The 26,335-nt window shown below is 36.2% G+C and overlaps 1 protein-coding gene across 3 annotated transcripts in view; it reads right to left on the reverse strand.

Annotated features, from left to right (window-relative positions):
• Positions 1–271: 271 nt before the first annotated feature.
• COG6 (component of oligomeric golgi complex 6) overlaps positions 272–26,335 on the reverse strand; it is a 54,898-nt gene continuing 28,834 nt past the window's right edge. The window contains exons 14-19 of one of the 3 annotated variants that reach the window (XM_055542303.1): positions 20,175–20,306; positions 19,678–19,845; positions 16,682–16,789; positions 15,549–15,602; positions 14,111–14,190; positions 272–1,846 (exon numbers count right to left, since the gene is read on the reverse strand). In XM_055542303.1, coding sequence (XP_055398278.1) covers positions 1,699–1,846; positions 14,111–14,190; positions 15,549–15,602; positions 16,682–16,789; positions 19,678–19,845; positions 20,175–20,306 — 690 coding nt within the window. In that variant the 3' untranslated portion in view covers positions 272–1,698. Of the gene's footprint in view, positions 1,847–10,454; positions 13,212–14,110; positions 14,191–14,259; positions 15,350–15,548; positions 15,603–16,681; positions 16,790–19,677; positions 19,846–20,174; positions 20,307–26,335 lie in introns of those variants that run through there. The other 2 variants (XM_055542302.1, XM_055542304.1) reach the window with 2 other exon arrangements.

A 26,335-nucleotide genomic window follows, 5' to 3' on the forward strand; every position in this document is an offset into this window, starting at 1 on the left:
AGGCAAATAACTTCTCTCTAAAGGGAAGGCTTACCTGCATCACCTAAGGTTATACTTAACAGCTCAAGATGTAAACTATGAAGTAAACAGCAAATACAGTGTTAAGCTACTCAACTAACGCTTGCAGTCTTTTATTTTAACTAAGTTCTCAAGGTCACACTGACACCACATCGTGCTCGCCCATCTTCCATTGGTTTTATCAATTTGGCCCTGTATTGTACTTTCCTTCCCAAAACACACTGATAAGATGTACAAAAATACTGCAATGATCGCTGTTCTAAAAACACTTTAGTATTTTATTTGAAAAACTTAGGTAAAAAGATAAATATATTTTTATTTCCCCTAGAAAACAAAGGAATTCACTAATGATAAGCAAGCAATCTTTTCTCACAATAGATATAAATTATATAAAATTTAAGCTCTTGCCTTACATCATACTTTAATTTCTTTAATATATCACATTTATTGAAGGCAAAAGATTAAAATACATATCAAACACCAAAAGAGATATGTAACCAATTATTCTTGATCCAAAAAAATCATATTAATACAACTGTAAATTTCAGATAGAACAGCCCCATTCTGACAATACTAATTTGTTATACATTCTGTATTTGCCAAATAAATATTATCTCACTACTTTTCAAAATATTTTAACCTAACCAAAGTTTTCCTTATATCTCATTTTCTCATTTGTAATTTGGGGACATACCTCTTTTTATAGATCTACCAGAAATTAAGATTTTGCTAATAAGAACTGTCCTCAACATCTTACCAACAAAGTCACATCAAATACATTTAGATTTGTTAAAAAAAAACAAAAAACAAAAAACTGATTTTGAATCTCATTTTTGGTCAAGTTTCAAAGTCACAGCCCAAAGAATTCTTTGCAAGGGGCATCATATGAATAGATATGTCATCAATTAGAAGTTTGTTACTTTGGCATTTTCCCTCCAGTGATAGAATACATCAGTTTTTCGTTGGTTTAAACACCAGACAAAATGAACAGACAGTTGAATTTAGAGTCCACATGGTACAACAAACACATTCCTTTAAACACCAGACTGACATGCAGCACAGGATGTCTACACACCTCACACCTACATCCTAGCTGACACTGAATTTCACCTTGAATTCAGTCCAGGGCAGCCACAGAGTGGAAGCCACCTTTAAATGACTGCTCTCTGTTTTTGCTGAATGTATATTTCTGCTCCTCCGTTTAAGCATACCTACTCACAGTATCTAATAAGGAAGCAAATGAATCTTTAAGTAAAGAGATGTTTATTAATATTAGGTCATATCTTCAAACTAACTCTTAAGTTTAGATAATTTTTAATGTACAGTTAAATTTAGAACTAATCTTGTTTAAAAACAAAAATCCCTGAAACCTCTCATTCTACTCTTTTTCCACATATGTGTATTCCAGAATTGAGGAAAAATGGCAGAGCTAGAGACAGGATTAGCAAAGAACAGAGTCCTTCTGTGTGGAGAGCAGATACAGAGCAACTGCTAATAACCCAGGTCCACATGCTACTTACACATTACTGTGACCAGAGCAATTACTGGGATTCATATTCTTATGATACAAAGAAAACTGCAACCATCAGATTTCAAAGTAAAGATGAACAGACTAAAAACCGAGAAAACCTTCAGGGTTTTAGGAATGCAGTATTTTGCTACCACACTCAAAGACGATGATCAGGAGAGAAGTGTCTGCACTTGCTGTGGCGATCGGTGTAGAATGCTCCCAGGATCTTTGTACTCATTGACCGGATTCATCACAGCTGCATACACTTCCCCATAGGCTCTGCAGACTAATTCTGTAGACTGTTTTATGATCTGCTCTCTATTGACAAACAAACAGATTTGTGTTAACACAAAATCTGAAAACGAAAAACTAAGCATTCCAAGAAAGCTCCATACTTGAACCAAAGTATTTCATAATCATCACATCTTATTAAAAATCATGGTACAACTACACAAGTTATCTTGGTTTGGGGATAAAAAGTTTTTTTATATTTATTATTTCTTTATGAAATCTTCTCCATTAGTATGTAGGTTGCAGAAGTGCAGGGGCAGTGTTTTGCTCACTCTGTAGAACCGTGATGTTTAGGATGGAACATTGCCTAATACATTGTGAATTACTAAACAAGAAATAGAAACTGCAACCCACTATCAATGCACTGATTTTGCAAACGCAACTGACAACACATTAACTGTAAAGAGGCTTATAATCATTCAAATGTATCAATCCTTCAAATCTCAGAATAACTTACAATATACATTCCTTTCACCTACAGCTCCTATACTAATAATCACATCTCCTCAGTTTTTCATCTCTCCCACAAAGGTGACACTTGTCTGCAACAAATCACAGCATTTTTACAAATACACATTCCTATATAAGCACATAAAAGAAGATAAATAATTTTAAATAAACTGAAGTAAATGTCTCTAGAAAAAAATAATATTGGGTTCTTCAAATCTGCATTAATTGTTGAATAGTTTTCATGACATTTAGTTCATCAACTGCAACTATTTCTACTCCTATATCACTATACCTACTGATGAAAACAGGCTTCCCAGGGGGCTCAGTGGTAAATAAACCACCAGCCAATGCCAGAGATGTGGGAGACACAGGACATCCCAGATCCCTGGGATGGGCAGGTTCCCTGGAGGAGGAAATGGCAACCCACTCCAGTATTCTTGCCTGGAGAATTCCATGGACAGAGGAGCCTGGCGGGCTACAGTCCATGAGGCAAAAAAAGAGTCAGACACAACTGAGCACACAAGCACACTTTTCTGATGTTCACAGTAACTAAATTAAAAACGTGTCTTTAAAGCTTTACTCCAAAATCTACTTCTGTTTCCTGTCTCTGTCCGTGTCATATTTATGTGCCATCACTTCAGTTCAGACCGTAACTAACTCCTGCCGGGAGGAGAAAGTGAAATCCCATTGGTCTTTCTCCAGCCAGTCTCCTCCACATTTAGTGTAGCTTAAGCAGATGACACCACCCTTATGGCAGAAAGTGAAGAGGAACTAAAAAGTCTCTTGATGAAAGTGAAAGAGGAGAGTGAAAAAGTTGGCTTAAAGCTCAACATTCAGAAAACGAAGATCATGGCATCTGGTCCCATCACTTCATGGGAAATAGATGGGGAAACAGTGTCAGACTTTATTTTTTGGGCTCCAAAATCACTGCACATGGTGACTGCATTAAAAGACGCTTACTCCTTGGAAGGAAAGTTATGAACAACCTAGATAGCATATTAAAAAGCAGAGATATTACTTTGCCAACAAAGGTCTGTCTAGTCAAGGCTATGGTTTTTCCTGTGGTCATGTATGGATGTGAGAGTTGGACTGTGAAGAAAGCTGAGTGCCGAAGAATTGATGCTTTTGAACTGTGGTGCTGGAGAAGACTCTTTCGAGTCCCTTGGACTGCAAGGAGATCCAACCAGTCCATCCTAAAGGAGACCAGTTCTGGGTGTTCATTGGAAGGACTGATGCTGAGGCTGAAACTCCAGTACTTTGGCCACCTCATGCAAAGAATTGACTTATTGGAAAAGACCCTGATGCTGGGAGGGACTGGGGGCAGGAGAAGGGGATGAGAAGCTGGATGGCAGCACCAACTCGATGGACATGAGTTTGGGTGAACTCCAGGAGTTGGTGATGGACAAGGAGGCCTGGCATGCTGCGATTCATGGGGTCGCAAAGAGTCAGACATGACTAAGCGACTGAAGCATTGTTAGATTAATCTTTCTAAAGCATAACTTTTATCATGTCTCCCCCTTACCCAGGACCCTTCAAGGCGATTCAATGTCTTCTTCCAATTTCAGAGAAGTCAGAACTTCTTACCCTTTCACTCAAAATCTTCTATAATACCATCTGCATCATTACTCGAATTCTGTAGTCCAGCTCAACCCCTGACTGGCCTATCTGCTCTGCTCTTCCTGACCTCAGGCCCTTTGCTCCCTCACATACCTCCATTAGCCTGCAATGTCTCTCATCCACCCTTCAATGCTCTGAATTCTCAGGAAAAATGGACTCCCTCATCCACGAAGACTTCCCTGTCCTTCAGTGCTAGAAATAACCAGTTCTTAGAACATCCATGACCAAAATTATACCTCTGTAAGATTATCTTGGAATCTTATCGTGGAAATATGGGGATCAGTGGTCTAAAGAAGAATAAAACTGGTTGAATGGAATGAGGAAGGGAGTCCACTTATGGTCTTGGGTCATCGCACACTGTTCTGATGGGGTCTCAAACTCTCGATTTGAGCAACCGTGATTTGTTAAAACAACCCATTTCCCTGAAGCTTCCAGAATGAGACTGGGTAGAAGGCAGATACGCTGAGCAACTTTTCTGAGCAGAGTGGAGTAAGGCTATTGGCTGTACTACCTTTTTGTTGGAAGGGAGGATGGTAGAAACTGATTTGGTAATCTACTTTACCAGATGAGGCTTGGAGACTTTTTTTTTTAATCTGCTGATTAGTGATCGCTCCTATAATTAACTGAGCATAACAACAGATGCATCAAAATGATACAACAATCATTTTCGGTAAGTGACATAGCTGAAAAATATTATAATTAGCATTTAAAAAATCTGTTAATTGTAATATTTGATACTCATTTGCAACAAGTAATGAATTTTAGATATAGCACTTCTAGTTCTCTACTAAAATCAGTAAGATTTTTTATTTGAATTGTTTTAATACTTTATTGGAGTACAGTTGATTTACAATGTTGTACAAATCTCTGCTGTACAGCAGACTGACTCAGTTTTACACATACATACATTCTTTTTTTAATATTCTTTTCCATCATGGTCTATCCCAGGGGACTGGACAGAGGTCCCTGTGCTATACAGTAGGACCTTGTTTATCCATTCTAAATGAAACAGCTTGTATCAATTAACTCCGAATTCCCAATGCATCCCTCTCCCTCCCCTACTGAAAGCAGTAAGATATTTGGAGGTTTATAAAACATTACTCACACCTCATACTCTAAAATCTGTACTCAGTCTGAACACAGTGTGTATTTAAGCTACATGTGAAACATACAAACAAAGCTATTCCTTCTTACAATAAGTTTAAAATCAGAGTAAGGTACAAAAATGAATATTAAACACATTTTTTAAAAATCCAGAGTTAAGAACTGGTAAATGTAGAATAAATTACTGAAAATTCTGAAATAATCAATTTAAAATTTTAATTTCAAATCCATGCAGTGAAAAATTTTAACATTACTAAAGCTTAGTTGTAACTCAGGGCACATTTCCACTTATAAGCCACAACTCATAAGACAGCTGAAAATCATTATAAATCTGCAACACAGAAAACCAGAATAAAGCAATACTACTAAGACAAATAATTAAATAAAACCAAGCCAATAAGACCAAGTAAGAGTTGGTAATTCATTTTAAATGTTTGTATTTGATGGTATAGGGCTTCCTCATTCCACTCCCCAGTTTAAGAAGCCACCAAGACAAGGGAGGGATCAAAAAATGAACATGGCTGCACTGAACAAGATGAGAGATACAAAAGCCTGTGGACAAAAAAGTCTTTCACAGAATGGAAAGAAAAAAGGGAAGGGAACAGAAGTGGTCCTCTAAAGTCAATAGGACAGAAACGCCAACGGAAATGGAGATTCTCCAAGTGAATCTGAGTCAAATCCAAACTGTAAAGAGCAAGAACTGTGACTGATAGTGATTCCATATTTCTGGACAAACGTTAGAAGTTCACTTATTACTACCCAAGCCAGGTACAGGTCCACATGCTCATACTCATTAATGTTCTCCTAATGAGTGATACATGGCAGAGGTAAAACGGTACAGGGAAGGCCATTACTGTCAGAAGATCTTGACTCTAGCTCAAGTCCTGCTCCTTACTGCTGCCTTGAACAAGTAATTTAACCTTTCCAAGGCTAATTCCAATGTCATAAAACAAAATACCGACCTTGACAACCTTTACTAGATACTTTCAGCTTTAAAACTGTATCATTTCATTGAGCTAAGAGTTTTTAATGAACTGCTGTTAAAAAACCTATATATGCTTATTCATACACTTACACACACATATATACATCACTTTGTGGAACTGGGTTCCCTGAGTAATGAAACATATCAGTGACTTATACATAAATGGGTAGTGTTTCTAAAGTAATAAAACAATTTTCTTGCCATTTTACTATCTCCTCCTTTTTATTTTTAATGCTAATTACTATGTAAGTTCACCCCTTATGTTAAAAAGTTATCACATATATCTTATCTGTCTGCCTTCTGCCTGCCTGGTGTCTTGGTCCAAATTATTCACTAATATTATGTGTGAAATATGAAGGTGAAATAATGATGAATCATTATAGTGAAAAATAAAATCAGTGTCCAAAGTAGAAAAATTCAAGAACTGTATAAATACAAAATGATCAGCAAATCATCTCAGTGTAGTCATGTGCTTCTGAAAACGTGGAATATCCTTATCTACTGATCTTTTCAAGTACATGTAAAGAAAAGCAGCACTTTTTTTTTTCCCCCAGTCATGTATGCTATTTTCTAGCATGGGTATCCACCTCAGATTTTAATTCCTGTATTTTGATCAATCACAGCCAATCACGCACCTGATGGATGTAATACTTTTAGAACTGTTTCTCTATGTTAAAATTCTAAAGATAAATCCCGCTTTTCACATGACCAACAACAGATATGCAAAAGGCCAGTTAAAAGGGAAAAGATTTTGAATGTAAGCCAAGATTCATCTATAAAGTTAGATCATTAACTTTCTTGGTCTCTTTACATGACTTTACATGACATTCTCACTGTAATTTCAAAAAATTTAAAACATGACTCGTGAGTAATTCATTAATATAGGAAATTATTAAGATGGTAAAGTTGATTCACAAAACATTTTGAGGAATTGGTCATTTACAGGCATTTGAAAAGGAAGATTAGAATAAATCAGGTTACATATAAAATGAACTAACATCTCATAGAGCAGTGAAGTTTCATCTTGGAACCTTTTAATCAACAGTAAACAGAAAATCAAACAAGGGTACATTCCCCTAAATAATTTTTGATGGGTCTGTTAACAATGTTTCAATATGACATGAAAAAGACATGCTGATCTCCCAGACCCTACACACCTTATTTCCATGGCCTGGAAAGTCTTCTTATTTTTGCAAAGTATAGTTGCTGTTTTTCTCCCCCCCTGTATAGTTTGCTATTCTAGTATATCAATATCAAAGATAATACTCATGTAGCTAATGTGCTATGAGAAAAAATAAAGGAGATGAGCTTGTTACACAATTTCACAGAAGTGCAAAGAATTTTAGTTATCTATCCGTGAGAATACCAGACATTAAGAAATTATTTTTGTCCAGTTATAAATGTCAACAGTATCATAAACTACAGTTATATTCTGAAAATGCTAATAAACATTATTATATAACTAAATGGAGATACCATTCTCATTTTAAAACATGTTCACTGAAATTACCTTACGTATAATTTAAATAATTATTTAAAGTACTGAGCCATGATAAGAAATGAACTGCTAACTTCCAGAATCAGTGAGCTTGTCATTAATCAGTACTTTAAGATTTTGGTTGCCATAACAACATGATAAAACTTTCAACATTACCATAAACCCAGCACTTCTAAAAATAACATTTCAACATTCAGGTTCTGTGATCACTAAAATTGAGCTTTATTACAGCACCACGGTTAAGAAGCAATCAAACATGCCATAGGAGAAAAGGTGTTAACAGTTTTAACTATTCCCAAAAAACTAAGGAGAAAAAATATACTTATGTATAATAGATTGGTTTAAAAATGAACATTAAAAAAAAAAGAACATTTTGATTTCTCTTTATCACAATATAAATACCAAAGATGCCACAGTGGGTCAGCTTTCTGTCATTCACAGTAAAAATTAAAGCATATCTGAGGTGAGACCAAGGCACAGATCTCACATATGTCTCATACATCCTATCACATATGCCTAACATTTTCGAGTTTCCTTTTAAAACAGTAAAACAATATAATCTCAGCAGAGAAAGAGTTAATAAAAATATAGTACAAGCTAAAGAGAACAGGCTCTGGAATACTGGATTTGAAAATCTTGACTCTGCTTCTTGCTAACTGTTTGACCTTGTTTCAATTATTTAACCTTTCCAAAAAAAATGTCCTTTTCTGTAAAATGGAGATACTAATGTACAGACTTACCAACAGGGTTAAGTAAAGCAATTCATTCAAGGATCACTCTAGCTGAGATGCTAAACTTAGATTGTAGAGGCTGGTGTGGGAATGGTAGAGAGGGCAAGGGTCAAAGCAGAATAGTTTCAAGGCCAATGTGCTAATCCAGGCACAGATGATACTACCTTGGACCAGAGGGGTAACTGTGGAGATACTCAAAAGTGACTGGAGTCTGCTCTCATACATTTCTTTCTAGGTAAATATTTAATAAATTGGTTCCATGGCATTTTGATTGGAACTACATTGGGAATTTACAGATTACTACATTACATACCCAGTTAGAAAAGAATATAGTGTGCCCACATTGGAACACTGGAAATGTACAGCAAACATCACACTTAAGTGATGAAATATCAGAAACATTCTCAGTAAAGTTCAAAATAAAATATGTACACTCACCATTACATCTACTATTTACTTGGAGCACCTAGTCAATATAATAAGTTTAATCATAAATACTGAAAAAAATTAATGACTCATTAACTTCAGATGTCTGTACCAAAAACAAACAAACAAAACAAATCAAGGCAAACAATTGATAAACTAATAGAACTAAGAGTTTAATTACCTGGTCAGATTCAAAATTAATGTACAAAATTTAGTATTTTTCCCTATTTACCAGCAACATCTAATGATAATATGCAATGGAAAATAAAAGACCTTATCAAAGGAGTCACAAAACTGTTTCCTAGGAATAAACCCAACAATATACATGGAAAACTATATGAAGAAACTAAGTCTTTACTGAAAATTCTGAAAAATGATCTGGATAAACAGGTAGGTATACCATGCTCATAGACAGGAATACTCACTAGTGGCTTTCTTACATCTATTTGCTCTTATGTTAGCTGAGTCAATGTTTCATATGCACTTTAAAAGAATGTTATTTTCTGTAGTTGTGTGTGCTATTTTCTTTCTATTAGGTTGAGCTGATTAGTGACACCGTTCAGTTCCTTTACACCAAACAAGTAGTTTTCTTTTTCTATTAATTATCAAGAGAGGAGGGTTGAAATATCAACATGAATGCCAATTTATCTATTCTTCTTATGTAAGAATAAGCTTATATGTCATGTTTATAAGCTTATATGTCATGTTTTTTGAAGCTCTATTAGTTGTACATATTTACTATTATATCTTCTTCATGAATTGATCCCATTATTGTGAAATATCCCGCTTTATCTTCGGTAGCATCATTTTCCCATCAGCCTAATGTTTCTGATATTAACATCAGAATATAGTTACTTCAGCTTTATTATAATTTTTATTTGCATGGTATAATATGATCTTTTAAACGTGCCCTTAAAGTGGATTTCTTATAGACTGCAGACAGTGGGCCAGGTTTTTACACCCAATCTAATACTTTCGGCCTTTTAACTGAAGTATGTAGCCCTTTTACATTTAATATATTTACATTTGGGGCTGAGTTTAAGTTTATCATCCTATTATTCATTTTATATTTACACCACCTGTTCTTTTTTTCTCTTTTCCTGCCTTCTTTTAATCTAATTGTCCTTTTAACATTCCGTTTTATCCACTGGCATATTATTTCTAGTGCTCGCTGTAGGGTTTACACTCTATCTTCACACAATATTAAGCACTCATGACAACCTTCAGCATCTCCAGTGTACTTCTACTCCCTTCCCACTTCATCCTTCATGCTTTCGTAGCCATAAACTCTATTTCTCAGTGTTAAGAATCCCACATTCACTGTCAGTATTTTTATTTTAAAGGTCCACTATCTTTTATATTTAGCATTTCCTGCGCTTGTCATTCCCTGGTGTAGACATGAGTTTTCCTGTAGTATCATTTTTCTTCAGCCTGAAGAACTTTCCTTATCATTTCTTGCAGTGAAGTATACTGGTGATAAATGCTCTCTACTTTTGTTTATCTTATCTCAAAATGTATTTTTTTGCTTTCAGTTTGAAAGATACTTTTGACGAATACACAAAGTTGAAACTGTTTTATCAGCTTTTTATTTTATTTTTTTTTTGATGGCTTAATTTTTATTTTTTAATATCTTTTTTTTATTTTATTTTTAAACTTCACATAATTGTATTAGTTTTGCCAAATATCAAAATGAAGATGTGATTTACTGTCTTCTGGTTTGAACTGTTCTAACAAGAAGTCAGTAGTAGCCTTATCATTGTTCCCACAAATAATATCATTGTTCCCCTTAAAGTCTTGCTTTTTAAGATTTTTTTTTCTCTATCACTGGTTTGCAATAATCTGATTATGGTGTACCTTAGTATAATTTTCCTTGTGATTTATTTAGCTTCCTGAATCTGTGGGTTCATGTTTTCCATCACATTTGAAAAAAATTCTTTTATGCCTTCAATTTTTTTTGCCTTAATCTCACTATGACACTTCACTTGTATTCCAATGCTTGTTATCGTCTCACAATTCACCACCTAAGATTCTTCATCTTTCTACAGCTTTTAATTTTTTCCTACCTGAGCTTCAGTCTGGGCAATTACTACTGTTCTCTCTTCAAGCTGATTGATCCTTCCCTCTAGAATGTCCAACTGGTGATTATTTTTACCCAGTGAGTTTTCCTCTTAGTCCCTGAACACATCTGAAATAGCTGTTTTAAAGATCTTACCTGCTAATTCTGTAACCTATGTCGGTAAGTCTGTTTCTGTTGACAGATTTGGTTCTAGTTTTGGTTCATACTTTCCTAGTACTATACCCAAGTAGTTTTTATTGCATGTCCAGCACTATAAATGTTACACTGTTGATTGTATTTTGCCATATTTACGAGTGTTAAGTTTTGTTCTGGAAGGCAGTTAATTCAGTAAAGATCCACATGATCTTTTAGAGGTTTGTCTTTTCTTTATGAGTCTTAAGTAGCCTATCCTGTAGGACAGATTAGCCTCACTTTTAAGGCTTAGACTTTCCCAGGTCTCTAAAGCACAGTTTGAGTCCCAGCCATTTATCAGTTTTCACATTTCCAGTAGTCACTATTTCTTTGGTAGGCTCACCCTTCCCCCTGTTACCAAATCTGCTTTATTTTGTGTTTATACTGGTATTCCTGATAGTTAAAGATAGTGGCTTAAAAAGGAGGGCTTCCCGAGGGGCACTAGTATAAAGAATCTGCCTATAATGCAGGAGACCCTGGTATGAGCTCTGGGTTGGAAAGATCCCCTGGGGAAGGGAATGGCAACCCACTCAAGTATTTTTGCCTGGAGAATCCCCTGGATGCTTAAAAGGAGGCAGTGAAAGAGAAGAAAAGTATTCCATTTACCTCAAAAAACAAACAAACAAAAAAAAAACCAAAGTCATTACTTTTAAAGAAATTTGCTTTGTTTCTACCATATGCAACAGATGAAGATTCCTGAATCAAAGAATTCTCAAATCATATCCACTTTTCTATTCACTCACTTTAAGAAGCATCTATAGTCTCTATTTCTTAAATTATTCATACAAAGAACTCTAATTCAATAAGAGAAGACACAGAATATTTTATAAATATGCATGACTGTGGTTTCTATAGTCCAACCTCTATTTTTATGCTATTAAAAGATAAATGCTGGAGTCCGGCACTGAAAAAAGATCAAGGCCCTTCCAATTCATCACAAGGAAGGAAGGATTCTTTAAAAATGCTTTAATTTTCTACTTTTTAATTTTTAATACAAGCTCATTTCCTGGCTACTTAAATTCATTCAATAGTTTATTCCAAGGCTGAAGTATTCAATCAAAAACCCCTTTGAGAGGCAGTCAAACACAAGACAAGAAAAAAGAAGAGAAGAGTGACAGGGGTCCCCAAGGTACTACAACCACAGAGACAAGCAAAGTTATAGAGAACAGAACATTAACAAAACAAGACAGGAATAAAGAAAGTTTTACACTGCAAAGCTCTATTTCAAAGAAACAACTGATATTTTAAATACACTATGAATAGAAATTGATATGGATATGAAATTATTTTAGACAGAAATTATTTTAAATTATTTAAAAAGATAACCATTTTGAAAAGGTTCAAAATTTAAGTGAATAAAAGTTACCTCCTAATATTTCAAATGCCTTATAAGTAAGATCAAATGCATATCATGCCTATATAGTACTAAGTACTAAAACAAGTGGTTAAATATAAAAAAGTTACAGGTATTTGATTAAACAAAGTAAATAACTTAAGAAAAACAAACAATCTGAATTATGGCATAAAGGAATTTTTTTTATAGTCTCCCAGTTCTTTAGAATTTTGGTTATGTTGATAGTATGAGATCTTTTAAGATAAAAAAAATATAAAAGTAAAAAAAATAAAATAAAATCAGTTACACTGACCACAACTAATGTGGGAACTCCCTAAGAAGGTAACAGAGTAGAGGTTGGTGAGTGTCACACTCAAAAGTAATATATTAAGACTGGAATCCATTTCAGAAGTCAAGAACTATAAGCCAAGGATGATTGACAGATGGAAGTCTCGAATGATACATAATCTAACTTCTTCATTGTCATTCCAGTTTCTTCATTAGGTTAGTTATAGTTAGAACCCTAACTCTATGTCTGAGAGAATCCATTTCCAGCCAATTCTAATTGACACCAAATTCTTCGTCATGCTGAGCCCAAAGCTGCCTCCTTGCACTACATATTGCTCCTCAGGACAACAGAAGGCAAGTGGACCACCTCTGTACCATGACATCCTTTCAGATATTTAAAGCGTTTTTTTTCAAGTTGCATAGTTCTTCCTTTATTGTACTTTGTCTAGTCAAGGCTATGGTTTTTCCTGTGGTCATGTACGGATGTGAGAGTTGGACTATGAAGAAGGCTGAGCACCGAAGACTTGATGATTTTGAACTGTGGTGTTGGAGAAGACTCTTGAGAGTCCCTTGGACTGCAAGGAGATCCAACCAGTCCATTCTGAAGGAGATCAGCCCTGGGTGTTCTTTGGAAGGAATGATGCTAAAGCTGAAACTCCAGTACTTTGGCCACCTCATGCGAAGAGTTGACTCACTGGAAAAGACTCTGATGCTGGGAGGGATTGGGGGCAGGAGGAGAAGGGGACAACGGAGGATGAGATGGCTGGATGGCATTACTGACTCGATGGATGTGAGTCTGAGTGAACTCCGGGAGTTGGTGATGGACAGGGAGGCCTGGCGTGCTGTGATTCATGGGGTCGCAAAGAGTCGGACACAACTGAGCGACTGAACTGAACTGAATTGAATGTAAATATTTGTTCAAGTGTGTAATTGACATGTCAGACTATTAAGATAGTTAAACTGGCTTTTAAATCTTACTCTGCAGTGCCCGGTACACAGAGCACTTAATACACTAGCTGAATGGAAAGAAAAAAAAGTACAGATGTCTGATTTCCTACTTGTACAAAATTTTGTCAATATTTTTGCTAAAATCAACAAAAGTCACCCAGTATAATCTCTCTTTCTTCTAATTGTAATATCCTTATATTTTAATGTATAGTCCTTTGTCTTGAACACATTTCTAATACGTGATATCGAACAATTTTATAATATATTTATAGAAACTTCCAGAGTCCAAAATGATCTAAACAGTAGGACATCTATGTCGCACAATGAACATATTACTAATTTTTCATCACATATTCAGTGCAATTTTGACATTATATTAATACAATGGAATTTTGTATTATCACATTGTAGCTTCAATTAGATAAGTCCCATTATTTTTTAAAAAAAGCATTCACTAAACAGACACTTTCAAACTACAAACATGTAAGGAACAAGTATGAACAGGGTAAGGTCAGATCTCTTAGGGGTGCTGAGGTAGAAAAAAAGGTTGAGAACTATAAATCCTCAATGATTAAATCTCCTTTTTTAAAAAAACAATTTTTTTCTAAGAAATATATGTGAATCTTTACCAACTATTAATAATTGGGACCAATAAATACTTACTTCACTGTGGCACTTAGAAGAAAGTTCAGCTGTGGCATTAACAGGTTGTCAGGAGCTGACAGATAGCGATCAAACTGAACCTAAATGAAACAGAGAAATTCGAAACACAAAGTGCACATATCTGCTAACAGACCTCCCTAATAATCATTCCTTTTTAAGGATTAAATCCTTGGAAAAACCCCATATTCCAAATAACGAGGTCTTTGTGATCAAAATGAGTTATTTCTTATATACTCCAACTAAATTGACTGCAAGTGTCAACTCTTGATCCAAGCCATTCATTTTGATCTCCCTCACCAAACTTCTGGGTAATAATATTAATAAGATGTTAAGTCATCAGATTTCAAGTCTGCCTTACTTTTTAAAATCCAGAGTATCTGTTAATCATTCTCTCATCTATTCATTATTAATATTCATCAAGTACCTGTTATTGGTAAGGTACCTTATAACGTAATGTAAATATAATGGTGAGCAAAAAAAGACAATCCCTAGCTTCACAGAGCTCATGGTCTAGTGAGAGAGGTAGTAAACAAATGTAAATAAAGGAAAAACCAAGGTACCAATACTACAAAAGCATCCATCAGGATGACACAGATCTAATCTTTGTGTTTGGCAAAAGCATCTCTGAGCAAAGGACATTTTAAGTGAAATTGTGAAGATGAACTGACATTAGGTTAAGTGTGTGCATAGTGGGGACAGTGGATGAAGGCTTAGGTGAGAAGAGCTCAGTTCATGTAGGACTTGAAAGATTTTCTAACAGATTCTAATTTCTACTATAAAAGCATCATGAAAACCATTAAAGGAGGGAAATAATGAAAGGGGGGAAATCATCTGATTTGAATTTAAGACGCTAACTCTGGCCACAGCAAAAAGAATCAAAGGGGAGGTCGTATGTAGCAGATGCAAGGGCAACAAACGGGTAGCTCCTGCAGCATCTCAGACAAGGGCAACAGGAGTGGAAAGAAGAGAAGATATCTGAGAAAATTAGAGAGCAAAACCATCACGATTTGGTTAATAGTAAATGGGATGAAGGGGTTGACTCGGAGATTTTGGACCTGCATAATTTAATTCACAGCATTATCACAATTCACAACTGTATTCTTTATACATTTATTTAGTTGCATGATAAATGCCACTCTTATTGGTGGTTTTCTCTAATGATATATAGCCTAACTTCTTCATGTTGTCATTCCTGTTTCTTCATTAGGTGAGGAGTAAAATTCTGAAACTGAAGAAAACCTAAACAGGAATCATATGACTATTAGGGCACAGTGAGATATTACTACCAATGTCTGTCTTGATCAGACCTCTTTAAAGGAATACATGTGCAATCATTATGCCCAGAACCAGTTGTGAATACAGCAAATTATCCCATGAGAAAGAGTAAGAATAACATTCCGTAAGGAAACGTATAGTGAATGCTTCACTGTGTACTTACCATTGCAGCCTTCAGTGCCACAGAATCCAAGTTGGGCAGATTAGCTAAAGGGCCCTTAGGGAACAAAAGGCCAAAAACAAGATGAAAACAGGTGCTATATGTTACAGTTCACTTATGAAATACAGTCCATTAGCAGACTTCCAAAATTTGAAAATTTAGTTTATTTCCAAAGAAGGTCCCATCTTCAACCTCAATTAAAAGAGGGACCATGACCTGTTAATTTTTGTATAACTAGCATGAAGGTCCTCAATAATAGGTGTTGGAGTGAGGAGCACATACGTTTATGAACAATGAAATGGCAGGATACTTCAGATTAAATCATAAGCAAGAAAAAAGGGCAGTTAAGTACTGAGAAATGGCAGTGAGAAACAGGGACTTTAAGAGTCTCATTTTGACAATTTTAGATAGTATAAAAAAGGTAGCAGAATTAGCTCCTTCTGGAGGAAACGTATTACCTTATCAAAAGAAAAAATTCAAAACCTGTGATCTTTGAGAGTGTCACTTAAGAGTTCCTGGGCTATAAAATATTCTTCATCTTAATGTTATTTAAAAGAGTTTTTTGCTTTTTAAAGAAAAATGCTTACATGGTTTCCTAGGCTTCTCTCCCACTCCGTGTTCTAATTCTACTGGAGTTCCGTAACTGAACAAGATCATATGCCCCAGAAGTATTTCCCTTTCCAAATAATAGACCATGATCTGCTAAATTAAAATGGGGAATGACTGATATTTATATATAGTAATCTAAGCATTCAATTAGTTGATGGTGATGAAGGACTCTGAAAAATTTATCACTGTATTAATTTATACATTTTTCTATACTAATTTTTGTATATTTTCATTACTTTTAACCCAAACTATCTATGGTAAAAAGGACAGTTAACATTTGGGGACACACTACTACATTTCAGGTAGTCATCTGAGCACTACACAGGCATTATCTCACTTAATCTTCAGAATAACCCTATGTTACAGATATTAGTACCCTCAATTTACAAATGAGGAAACAGAGACAGGTCACTTTCCCAGTGAAAAACTGCTTTTAAGTGGCAAAGCCAAGATTCTAATGAGTCTAGCTCTAGAAGACACAGTCTAAATCGGTATTTCTCTCTAGTTAGAAACAGCCACGTACTTACCTGTTCAACTTTATGCTGCTGTACCGTGTTATAAATATAACTCAAGCCTGCTCTGGTTAAAACGTAAGAAGCTTGCTCATTTATAAGTGTGTCCAAATGTGCTTCAATCTAAAATAAAATACAATTAAAAGAAAACATTTTAAAAGAAGAATAGGACTGATGAGAGTAGAAGTAGACTAGCCTGGACTCTTAGCTCTTCATCGTGTTCCTTGCTGAGGCACAGGGACTGCTCTTATATAAAGACTTTTCCTTCCTCAAAGAGGAAGTCCTCTCACAAATGGAAAGAAAGTCTTCTTTGAGGATTCCAGGACTAGTCAAAAAAAATTGAGTTGCTTCTTAGCTCTTTTAAAAGCTAGTATGAAGCAAACAAACAAAAATTACTCATCAACAACAACAATGTAAAATAAAATACTTAGGAAGAATTCTGGGAGGATGAGGACTTGCTGTTCCTCACATCCACACTGCCTCATGCTCCCAACTTACTGGACTGACTCAGCCAATCAGATATGCCATCTGGAGAGCCCCAGAGGAAATCCCACAGGGGCTGAAGCTGTAAGTTCTCCTGAAGAAAGCAGATCTGGGACAACCAGGGGATGGCTGAGGACCCAGCAGAAGACTAGTCAGAGGCGTCAAGGTCACGGGCTGCCTACAGAGACTATGCTGGCAGGTAGGAGTTGTATGCGCTCACCTGCTTTTGCTGTTCTTGGGGAAGCTACCTACGGCTAATGGGGGCAGAAGTCACAGGCGGAGACTGCCTTTGTGGGATGACAAATTCCCAGGAAGGGAATTCCCTCCCCTTTACCAGTACAGGCCTGAAAGCCTGGAGCTCTTCCTGCTGTTCCTCCCTCACTGTTATCAACCTGTTTACCAATGGCACAGTTCACTATTAACAGATGATGTTCCCACCTGAATGCTTGCCATTGTCCAAGCCTCTAAAGAAGCTGAGGTCCTCCCTTTAAAAAACTTAAAACTGGTTTAAAAAAGGTGATATGTTCTAAGAGGAAAGCCACCAGAGTAATGAAAACAAGTGTCTTTTCTTGAGGTAACACAGGTAGTTAAGACAGCAAACAATCCGCCTGCAATGTGGGAGACCCGGCTTCGATCCCTGGGTTGGGAAGATCTGGACAAGGGCATGGCAACCCACTCCAGTATTCTTGCCTGGAAAATTCCATGGACAGAGGGGCCTGGTGGGATACAGCCCATGGAGTTGCAAAGTCACATGACTGAGCGACTAACACATGTAGATTGAAAGACACAAGGCACTTGAATTTTTTTCAAGTGAATGCCCAAGAAAGTACAATTAGAACCTTTACTTACTAGTCTCTTTGAAAATCCAAGAAAAATAAGATTGTAAATATAAATATTTAATGAAAGAGTTACCACTAAGAACCAAATTAGTGTCTGAAAGAAAAATGAAGAATAGTAAGTAATACAGAATATCAAAGAAATACATTAAAGTGAAGAGGTTTAAACAGAAATTAAAAGACAAGTTCAGGAGATAAAGCCAACTAAGGACAGAAGCTTTTTATATTCAGAATATAAAAAGTAACAGATGGAGAAGTGATAATTAATTAAAGATAACAGAAAACTTTCTTGAGCAAAAAAAAAAAAAAAAAAAAAGGTTGAATCTTCAGACTGAAATGGCTCTGCAAAGTCCAAAATGGAAGTAACAAAAAAAAGAGACATACTAAAAAATATCCTGAGGAAATATCTGAACTCAAAGGAAAATCCTTATAAGCTTCCACATGAATAAAACAGGTTTATCGCAAAACTAAAGAGAATCAGACTAGCCTAGATTTCTCAGAACACTGGAAGAAGTGTTTAAGAATGAAGAAAATTACCAGGCTATTGACAGAAAAGATCTGAAAATCAAGACTCTTTTACTAAACAGGGAAAACCATTACTGCAGGGGCATGCCTCCCAGCAAGCAGCCACACCACTGCCCAGTCCTTCCACACTGATTCTGGTCTGGCCCATGAGACCAGCACTGGCCACCGCCTAACAGCAAGCATGATGCAAACCTAATAAGCACTCACATGGTAGGGTGTGTCCTCTTGGGATGCAAAAAATAACTTTGGGATATTTAAGAAACAAGGATAACTAATGATAAAACAGATTGTTGGACAACTGATATATATCTGCACATTTCAGGAACAGATTTAGACAAACGGCAGTTTGGGGTTGAATTAGTGATAAATACATTAAAAACCAATGAATTTTTTAAAAAGATTTTTACTAATTATACATAAACAATTATGGAAGAAAGAAAAATTAATCATACTTCATATTTTGTAAAAGAAAAAAAAAAAGAAAGAAAGAAAGAGCAGGAAATATCATGAATTTAGAGGTCTCAAAACTCATTCCTTGGAAAAACTAAAAACAATATATTTTTACTGCAGCCACTGCCAACTGTTTATATTCTTGTGATAATAAAGAAGATTCAGAGTTTTGTGTTTTTCTAAAACATTTTATCTACCAAATCACTATTTCAAACTCAGAAGTCAAGTGTCTGGTAAATTTTATAAATGGCTTTGTTGTGACTCTTAAGTGAGACCATTTGGCTTAAGGACCAGCATGGTTTGATTTAACAAATTGTAATGTTGTGCCTAACACTGATTTACACATAGATAAAAATGTATCTGTCCTTTGCAACACCTTCCGCACAAGTTCTGCAGTTCGAAAAATATAGCACGTTATTCACAGTTCGGAAACTGAAATCTGCATATAGGGTAATGGTTCAAATTAGTCAGAAAAGCTCCCTTCTACCACCACATACTATGGTTTGAATAAAATATCCTACTCATTACATACCCTGGCTTCTCCCAAACTAAACTAAAATACTGAATATGCCTGGGGGGAAGGGAGGTATTATCAGACTATAATAAGGGATTCATAGAAATCAGGTCACTGAAGTTAGCTTATAGCCAGTAACTGAGATCATGTATGGAAAAAGAAGATTTTATCACAGTGAGTAGTCATGTTATGGCAAAATTAACCTGGAACTGCAGCATTTCCAGACGTCTGTCAGTGAATTCAAACAGAGCTAATGTCGTCTTCATCATATATAGTGAATTGACCATGAAAGTGGCCATGTCAGCTGTGCCCAAATGGCTGGCTGATACAGTACACATCTGGAGGAGAGGATCCAAGACACACGATAAAACCTACAATGAGAAATAGAATTAAACAGACCCTTCATCTCCATACCAGTGATACAGGTCTGCGTTAACGGCACTTCACAGTGAATGCCAAGCTAAAGAGGAAGGGACCAACTTACAGAAGCACATATGAAAGAGATTAAATGGCATAAAAACCATAACTCTTAAGCATCATTGAATATATATTACTTTTTAAATTAATGGGAAATGGTTTACTATTTGAAGGAAAAAACATTGAGAAGGGGTGTCAAGATACATGGGTTATGAAATGCCAGAATTTCAACAGAATCTACATTAGAGGAGCAATGGTCATTAAGAGTGAATTTACAACACACCTGCACAAAATCAGCTTGACGGGCATCTAACGGCACAACTGAAGAATCATGAGACGCTAGAACTTCACGCAGCAACACGAGCGTCTGATTTAAGGCAGAACTTGGTCCAAGATCAGGTGGTGGGAGTTCAACCTGAAATAAAGGATGACCTATACACTGCTTATATTTTTCTACTAAATTTTAGTGTCTAAATAAATGCCAGTTCACAGTAAAATCATTCATATGAAAGACATAAAGCACTGGCTGACACATTACAAAATCTATCATCTATCGTTTATTCTCTATTGTACTACTGAAAATCACAGAAAGTGACACAAAAGTTTTTGTTAGATTATCTCAGAATTAATATATCAGAAGTGTAGAAATTGTACTTTTAAAATACAAAAAAAAATTATGAGGAAAAACTTAGTAGTCTTTGATTTTAGGATTATATTTTCATATGGATTTGAAATGGCCTATTCTGTTTAGCCCTAGTCTTAAGAAAAAAGTAATTCAGAGAGAGACCAGCACTTCCCAACTATAAGTGAGAATCACCACTCCCTGTCATGCCCCAGTCTCAGATATTGTGGCTCAATATGTACAGGTTCAGGGTCTATATACTTGAAACTAAGTCCCCCTATAACTGAGTTCCCTCACTGAGTTTATGAGTAATCTCTTATCCAAAACCAGACTCCCTTTCTTGTCCTGCCCTTGTTCCCCTCAGGACTGATGAGTATCAAAGAAAAGGGGAGACTGAAACCAAGCAGGACTCTATAGGACATTCCGAGGTACAAAAGCCCCTCCGTGTCCCCCACTTCCTGTTTGTGGAACAAAAGGCTTTAGTCTCCTACGTCTTTCCTGAGTTCTGAAGAGCAGAAGCAAATGGTTAATGATGACGACAACAGACTCACAGGACTCCTAGTTCCTCCTGAAAAGATATAGATAACAATCCGATGCATACTCTGAGTTGTTCTGGAGAAAGTAAGACCCCCATCCGGGCAGAGAATGGTGACTACATGCTGATCACAAACACACAGACCCCTGCTGGAACCAGCAGGTTAAGATTCCCAGAACATCACCCTGTTACCTTATCACCAATAAAGTAATCAATAACCAATAACCAATCAGAAGGTCCACAAGCTGGTCACGCATCCTAAGATCCTTTCCCCTAACACTGTCTTTAAAAACCCTGCCTGAAAGCTATCAAGGAATTCCCATCTTTTGAGCGTTAGCTGCCTGTTCTCCTTGCTTGGCACTCTGCAAATAAACCCTTCAGATCAGATCAGTCACTCAGTCGTGTCCGACTCTTTGCGACCCCATGAATCGCAGCACGCCAGGCCTCCCTGTCCATCACCAACTCCCGGAGTTCACTCAGACTCATGTCCATCGAGTCAGTGATGCCATCCAGCCATCTCATCCTCTGTCGTCCCCTTCTCCTCCTGCCCCCAATCCCTCCCAGCGTCAGAGTCTTTTCCAATGAGTCAACTCTTCGCATGAGGTGGCCAAAGTACTGGAGTTTCAGCTTTAGCATCATTCCTTCCAAAGAAATCCCAGGGCTGATCTCCTTCAGAATGGACTGGTTGGATCTCCTTGCAGTCCAAGGGACTCTCAAGAGTCTTCTCCAACACCACAGTTCAAAAGCATCAAGTCTTCGGTGCTCAGCCTTCTTCACAGTCCAACTCTCACATCCATACATGACCACAGGAAAAACCATAGCCTTGACTAGACGACATAAACCCTTACTTCGGTCCAAACACCCACGGTCAGAGTTTGGCTTTCCAGCCCTGTGGGCACATGAGGCCCCTCTCGGTAACATACACTGAAACTATCACTACATTCTATACCAAATCATTTCCTCTGAAAGCTTCCTCTTACCTTACTTATTTATGGAATTACAATTTTAAGTCAATAAAATTATTCAAAAGAAATTTGAGTACAAGTTAATGTTTGAAATGTCAAAAAAATTACAACTTTTTCACATAGTTTTATTTAAAATTTCAAAAGCATTTTAGCTGAAAACATTGTTTTTGTCTGTTTTTCCTGGCAGAATAATCTGCAAGGAATAATGTAAATCTCGAAGTATTCCTCTTAAAAAGCACTTTTCAAACTTTAAGATGCAAACGAATGACCACGGAATCTGGTTAAATGAACATTCTGATTCAGCAGGTCTGAATCTTAATCTCAGGTGCCTGAGGTTCTTCATCTCAGCTAAACTAATAAACTCTGACGTGATGCCCAAGCTACTCCTCCAAGAACTACAATTTGAACAGTAATAAGACATTCTAAACAGGAGTGATATCCAAGAATTTAAATCGAAATTTAAAGGACCATTTAGATTTTCTTTTCAGAGTGCTAGGCAAATCAACCCTGCTTACTATTAATTTGATATGGGTTTCATTTATGATAAAACATACCCTTTAAATTAGTATTGAATTACTATAGTGAAAAGAACTTTTCAGAAAATTCCTCTCTAGCTAAAACTGATATGACATTGTATCTCTTAGGGGATCCTTTAGATTTTGCTAGATGCACAGCTATGAATGTTTCAGGAGAGCCTGATAAACAAGGGAGTACACATACTTGACTACTGAAGGGCTTCAAACACTTTGTTAGGGAAAAGGTACATCTTTCAATAAAATAATGTCCTTGAATTTTCCTTTAGCTTACCAGATAAAGAATTAGCTCCCAAATGCGTCTTTTTAAAAGCAAAGAAGGAATCATAAAAGAGTTCGTTTCTGGCTATATCTTTATATAAAAGCTATTCTTCCTAACAATTTTATAATCCACTTTAAAATTCTATTAACAAAAACTGGGTGCTTTGGTAGCGAAGACCATTCTGCAATACACATTTTCCTCATAAGGCTATATCTTCTTGGAAGAGATGAATGGCTTATAAGAGGCAGAATAAGATGATAGTATACTTAACATAAAATATGGAACATTAAAATTTGGAGAAAGTAAGATTTTCTGTAAGAAATCTGAAATGGTTGTGTACATATAAGTAACACATGAGCTATAAACAGTATCATATTCCAATCTCAATGTAATGCTAAAATATCCCTAAATATTACCCAATTCATATCTAAGAAAAACATTTCAGGGCATAACTATTGATAACAATAAATAATAATAATTTCATTCACCTAATCTCACATAGGCTGCAGTATTAATTGGTACTTAATTGATGCTTTTGAACTGTGGTGTTGGAGAAGACTCTTGAGAGTCCCTTGGACTGGAAGGAGATCCAACCAGTCCATTCTGAAGGAGATCAGCCCTGGGATTTCTTTGGAAGGAATGATGCTAAAGCTGAAACTTCAGTACTTCGGCCACATCATGCTACGAGTTGAGTCATGGGAAAAGACTCTGATGCTGGGAGGGATTGGGGGCAGGGGGAGAAGGGGACGACGGAGGATGAGATGGCTGGATGGCATCACCAACTCGATGGATGTGAGTCTGAGTGAACTCCGGGAGTTGGTGATGGACAGGGAGGCCTGGCGTGCTGCGATTCATAAGGTCGAAAAGAGTCGGACACGACTGAGCGACTGATCTGATCTGATCTGATGTTCAAATTACAATTCTTTCTTTCCCTGTTTTTATCCTATTCTGTTCTAGAATTTAGCTGGAAGACACCACACTTAAAATTTGCCTTGTATTAACCATTGTATTTTCCTGCAACTTTCATTTTAACTTTATAAGAGAAATACAGTATTAAGAACTTAGTGGGTTTTTTGAATGAAAATAAAACAAAATAAATGGATAACCATTTGAGAAAAATAAGTGTGATCCTTCTTTCCCCACATGGACAAAAATAAACTTTATGTAGATTAAAAATTCAATATAAAAGTGAAATCACAGAAAAACCTAAGAACATGCATTTATATAAATTTATTAAATACTCTAACACTTTCCCACTAATAGATATTAGCTTTAGCATATAATAAATTCTATATATATTTTATTGATGTGGGAAAGTTTTTGAAGTACATTTTATAGCAAGTTCCCAAAGGAAAAACAATAGAGAAAAAAAAATGTTAGATTTTATGGTGTAAACATTAAAAGGGATGTATCAGAATATACTACAGGCAAAATCAAAAGGTAAATGATGACATGGAGAAAAGATTTGTAATATATATGACACTTAATATTCATAATATATAAAAATATCAGAAAATAACAAGAATAAGATACAACTTAGTAGGAAAATGGCATAGGACTTGAAAAAACAATCCATGTGGTAATTATGACTGACTGACTTTCACTTGCTGAACTATCCCTGCAATCCAGGAATAAATCCCAGTTGGTCAGGCTGTATAATCTTTTCTGAGGACTTCATTTGGTTTGCTAGCTATACTTTTCAACTCCAGAATTTCTTTTTGAGATTCTCTAACTCTTGGTAGGTACTTCCATTTTGTCCACACACTGTTCTCCTGACTCGTGTTTAACGTAACTGTTCTCAAGTCTGGCTGGTAGATGTGCTGGCAAGTCTTTTGCAGGAAGGTATTTGCTTTGAATGGGCCACCTTTCCCTGTTTGTGTGCCTTGTGATTTTTTGCTGAAAACACTATTTGTTAACCCTGGAAATAAATTCTCTCCCTTCTCCAGGGGGTGTCATTTCTTGTTACGATTTTTTTTTTTTTTAAACTAGTAGGCTATCTCTGTGCCAAGGATCAGGCTGAGGTGTAAACTAAAGTTCTCAGGTCTTTCTGAGCCTGCTCCTTTCCCTCAACATGTGGTTACTTTTTAATTTTCCTTGTATACACAGTTGTTTTTGAATGTTTTTAATGTCTGACTCCCATCATGGGAAAAAGAAAAAATATTAAGCGGGTAGAAAAAATGCACTAACCTTTGAAATCACCAGGAAGTCAATTTGGCCAATTGACCAATTTAGGAGGAGGAGTCTGTCACAACGCGGAGGTGTAGAAACAATGGCCACCCTCTTCACAACTCTGGGATGAGAGCAGATCCCAGAGGTACGGAAGACAGGGTCCTTTTTATCCACCCTGGCTCTACAAGCTGTGTGCACGGCACTCAAGGAACAAGCGCACAGCTGCCCCACAGCCCTGGGGTGGGAGATGGGTAGCTGCAAGTGTGCTGAGAGTTGAAGTTGACCAAAACTGACTGCAATTTACAATTCAAGCCTTCCCCTAGAATTTGCAATTCTTCAGTAGACTCCAGAGTTCCAAAATAGTTACACTGGACAAATTCTGCTAATGCAATTGTCTAAGGTGTAAAGACAGATTCCTAGTTGCCAAATTCCCCAAATTCCCTGGTTGCCAGATTCCTACATTGCCAAATTCCCCGAAAATTATTTATCCTTGTATATTGATCTTGTCACCAATTGTATTCCTTGCGTTTTTGAAGTACAATCAGAGCATTCACAAATAATCCCCTATTTCTTCCTTTAAAATGTTTGTATCTCTCATTACTTTATCTGCACTGTTATTTAAATAAGCAGTTCTTGGCAAGTATTCTCGTTGTGTTCTTTCTTGACTTAAACAGAAATATACTAATAGTGCTTCTATGTTAATCATGATATTGGCTGTTAGTTTTATTAATATTTATATGGTAAAGGAAGTACTTCTACTTTCTCATTTACTAATATTTTCCCTCAATAATTTGATTAAATATCTAATAAGTTTTAGTCCTCCTCTCTGGTTATTATTTCCAACTCTGATATTATAATTTTAAATTTTGTCACTGCTTAAAGAATTGCTAGTAGGCTGTCAAATTTGTTGATCTTTTCAACAAATAATCAATTTTGTTTTTGTTTTCTAATTGATTATAGAAATGTACGTCCATTTTTCCTTTTACCATTCTGCTTTATTATTCTCTTTGCAGATTTCACAATAAGAATGCCTCCTACATTTTGCTTTTAGTTTTTTTTAGTTCCTATGTTTTCCAATTAGTAAAGCTTTGGGTAATACTCTCCTGTGCTTTTCCCATATTGCAATCTGGCTCTTGCCCCCACCACATGAATAAAACTGTCCTCAGTAAGTCATGGATCACCTAATATTGACAAAGATAACACACCTGCTGCCTCTTTTTTAACAGAACTCTTCCTACAGTATGTGCCACCAACCATGCTTTCCCCTCTATTCTCCTGGCTCTTCTGATAAAATCCTCTTCTCATTTCTCTCCTGCCTCTCCAACCTTCTTCAGAATCCCACCATTGTTGGGCTTACC

This window comes from Bubalus kerabau, chromosome 12, assembly GCF_029407905.1.
Source record: "Bubalus kerabau isolate K-KA32 ecotype Philippines breed swamp buffalo chromosome 12, PCC_UOA_SB_1v2, whole genome shotgun sequence".
NCBI lineage: Eukaryota > Metazoa > Chordata > Mammalia > Artiodactyla > Bovidae > Bubalus > Bubalus kerabau.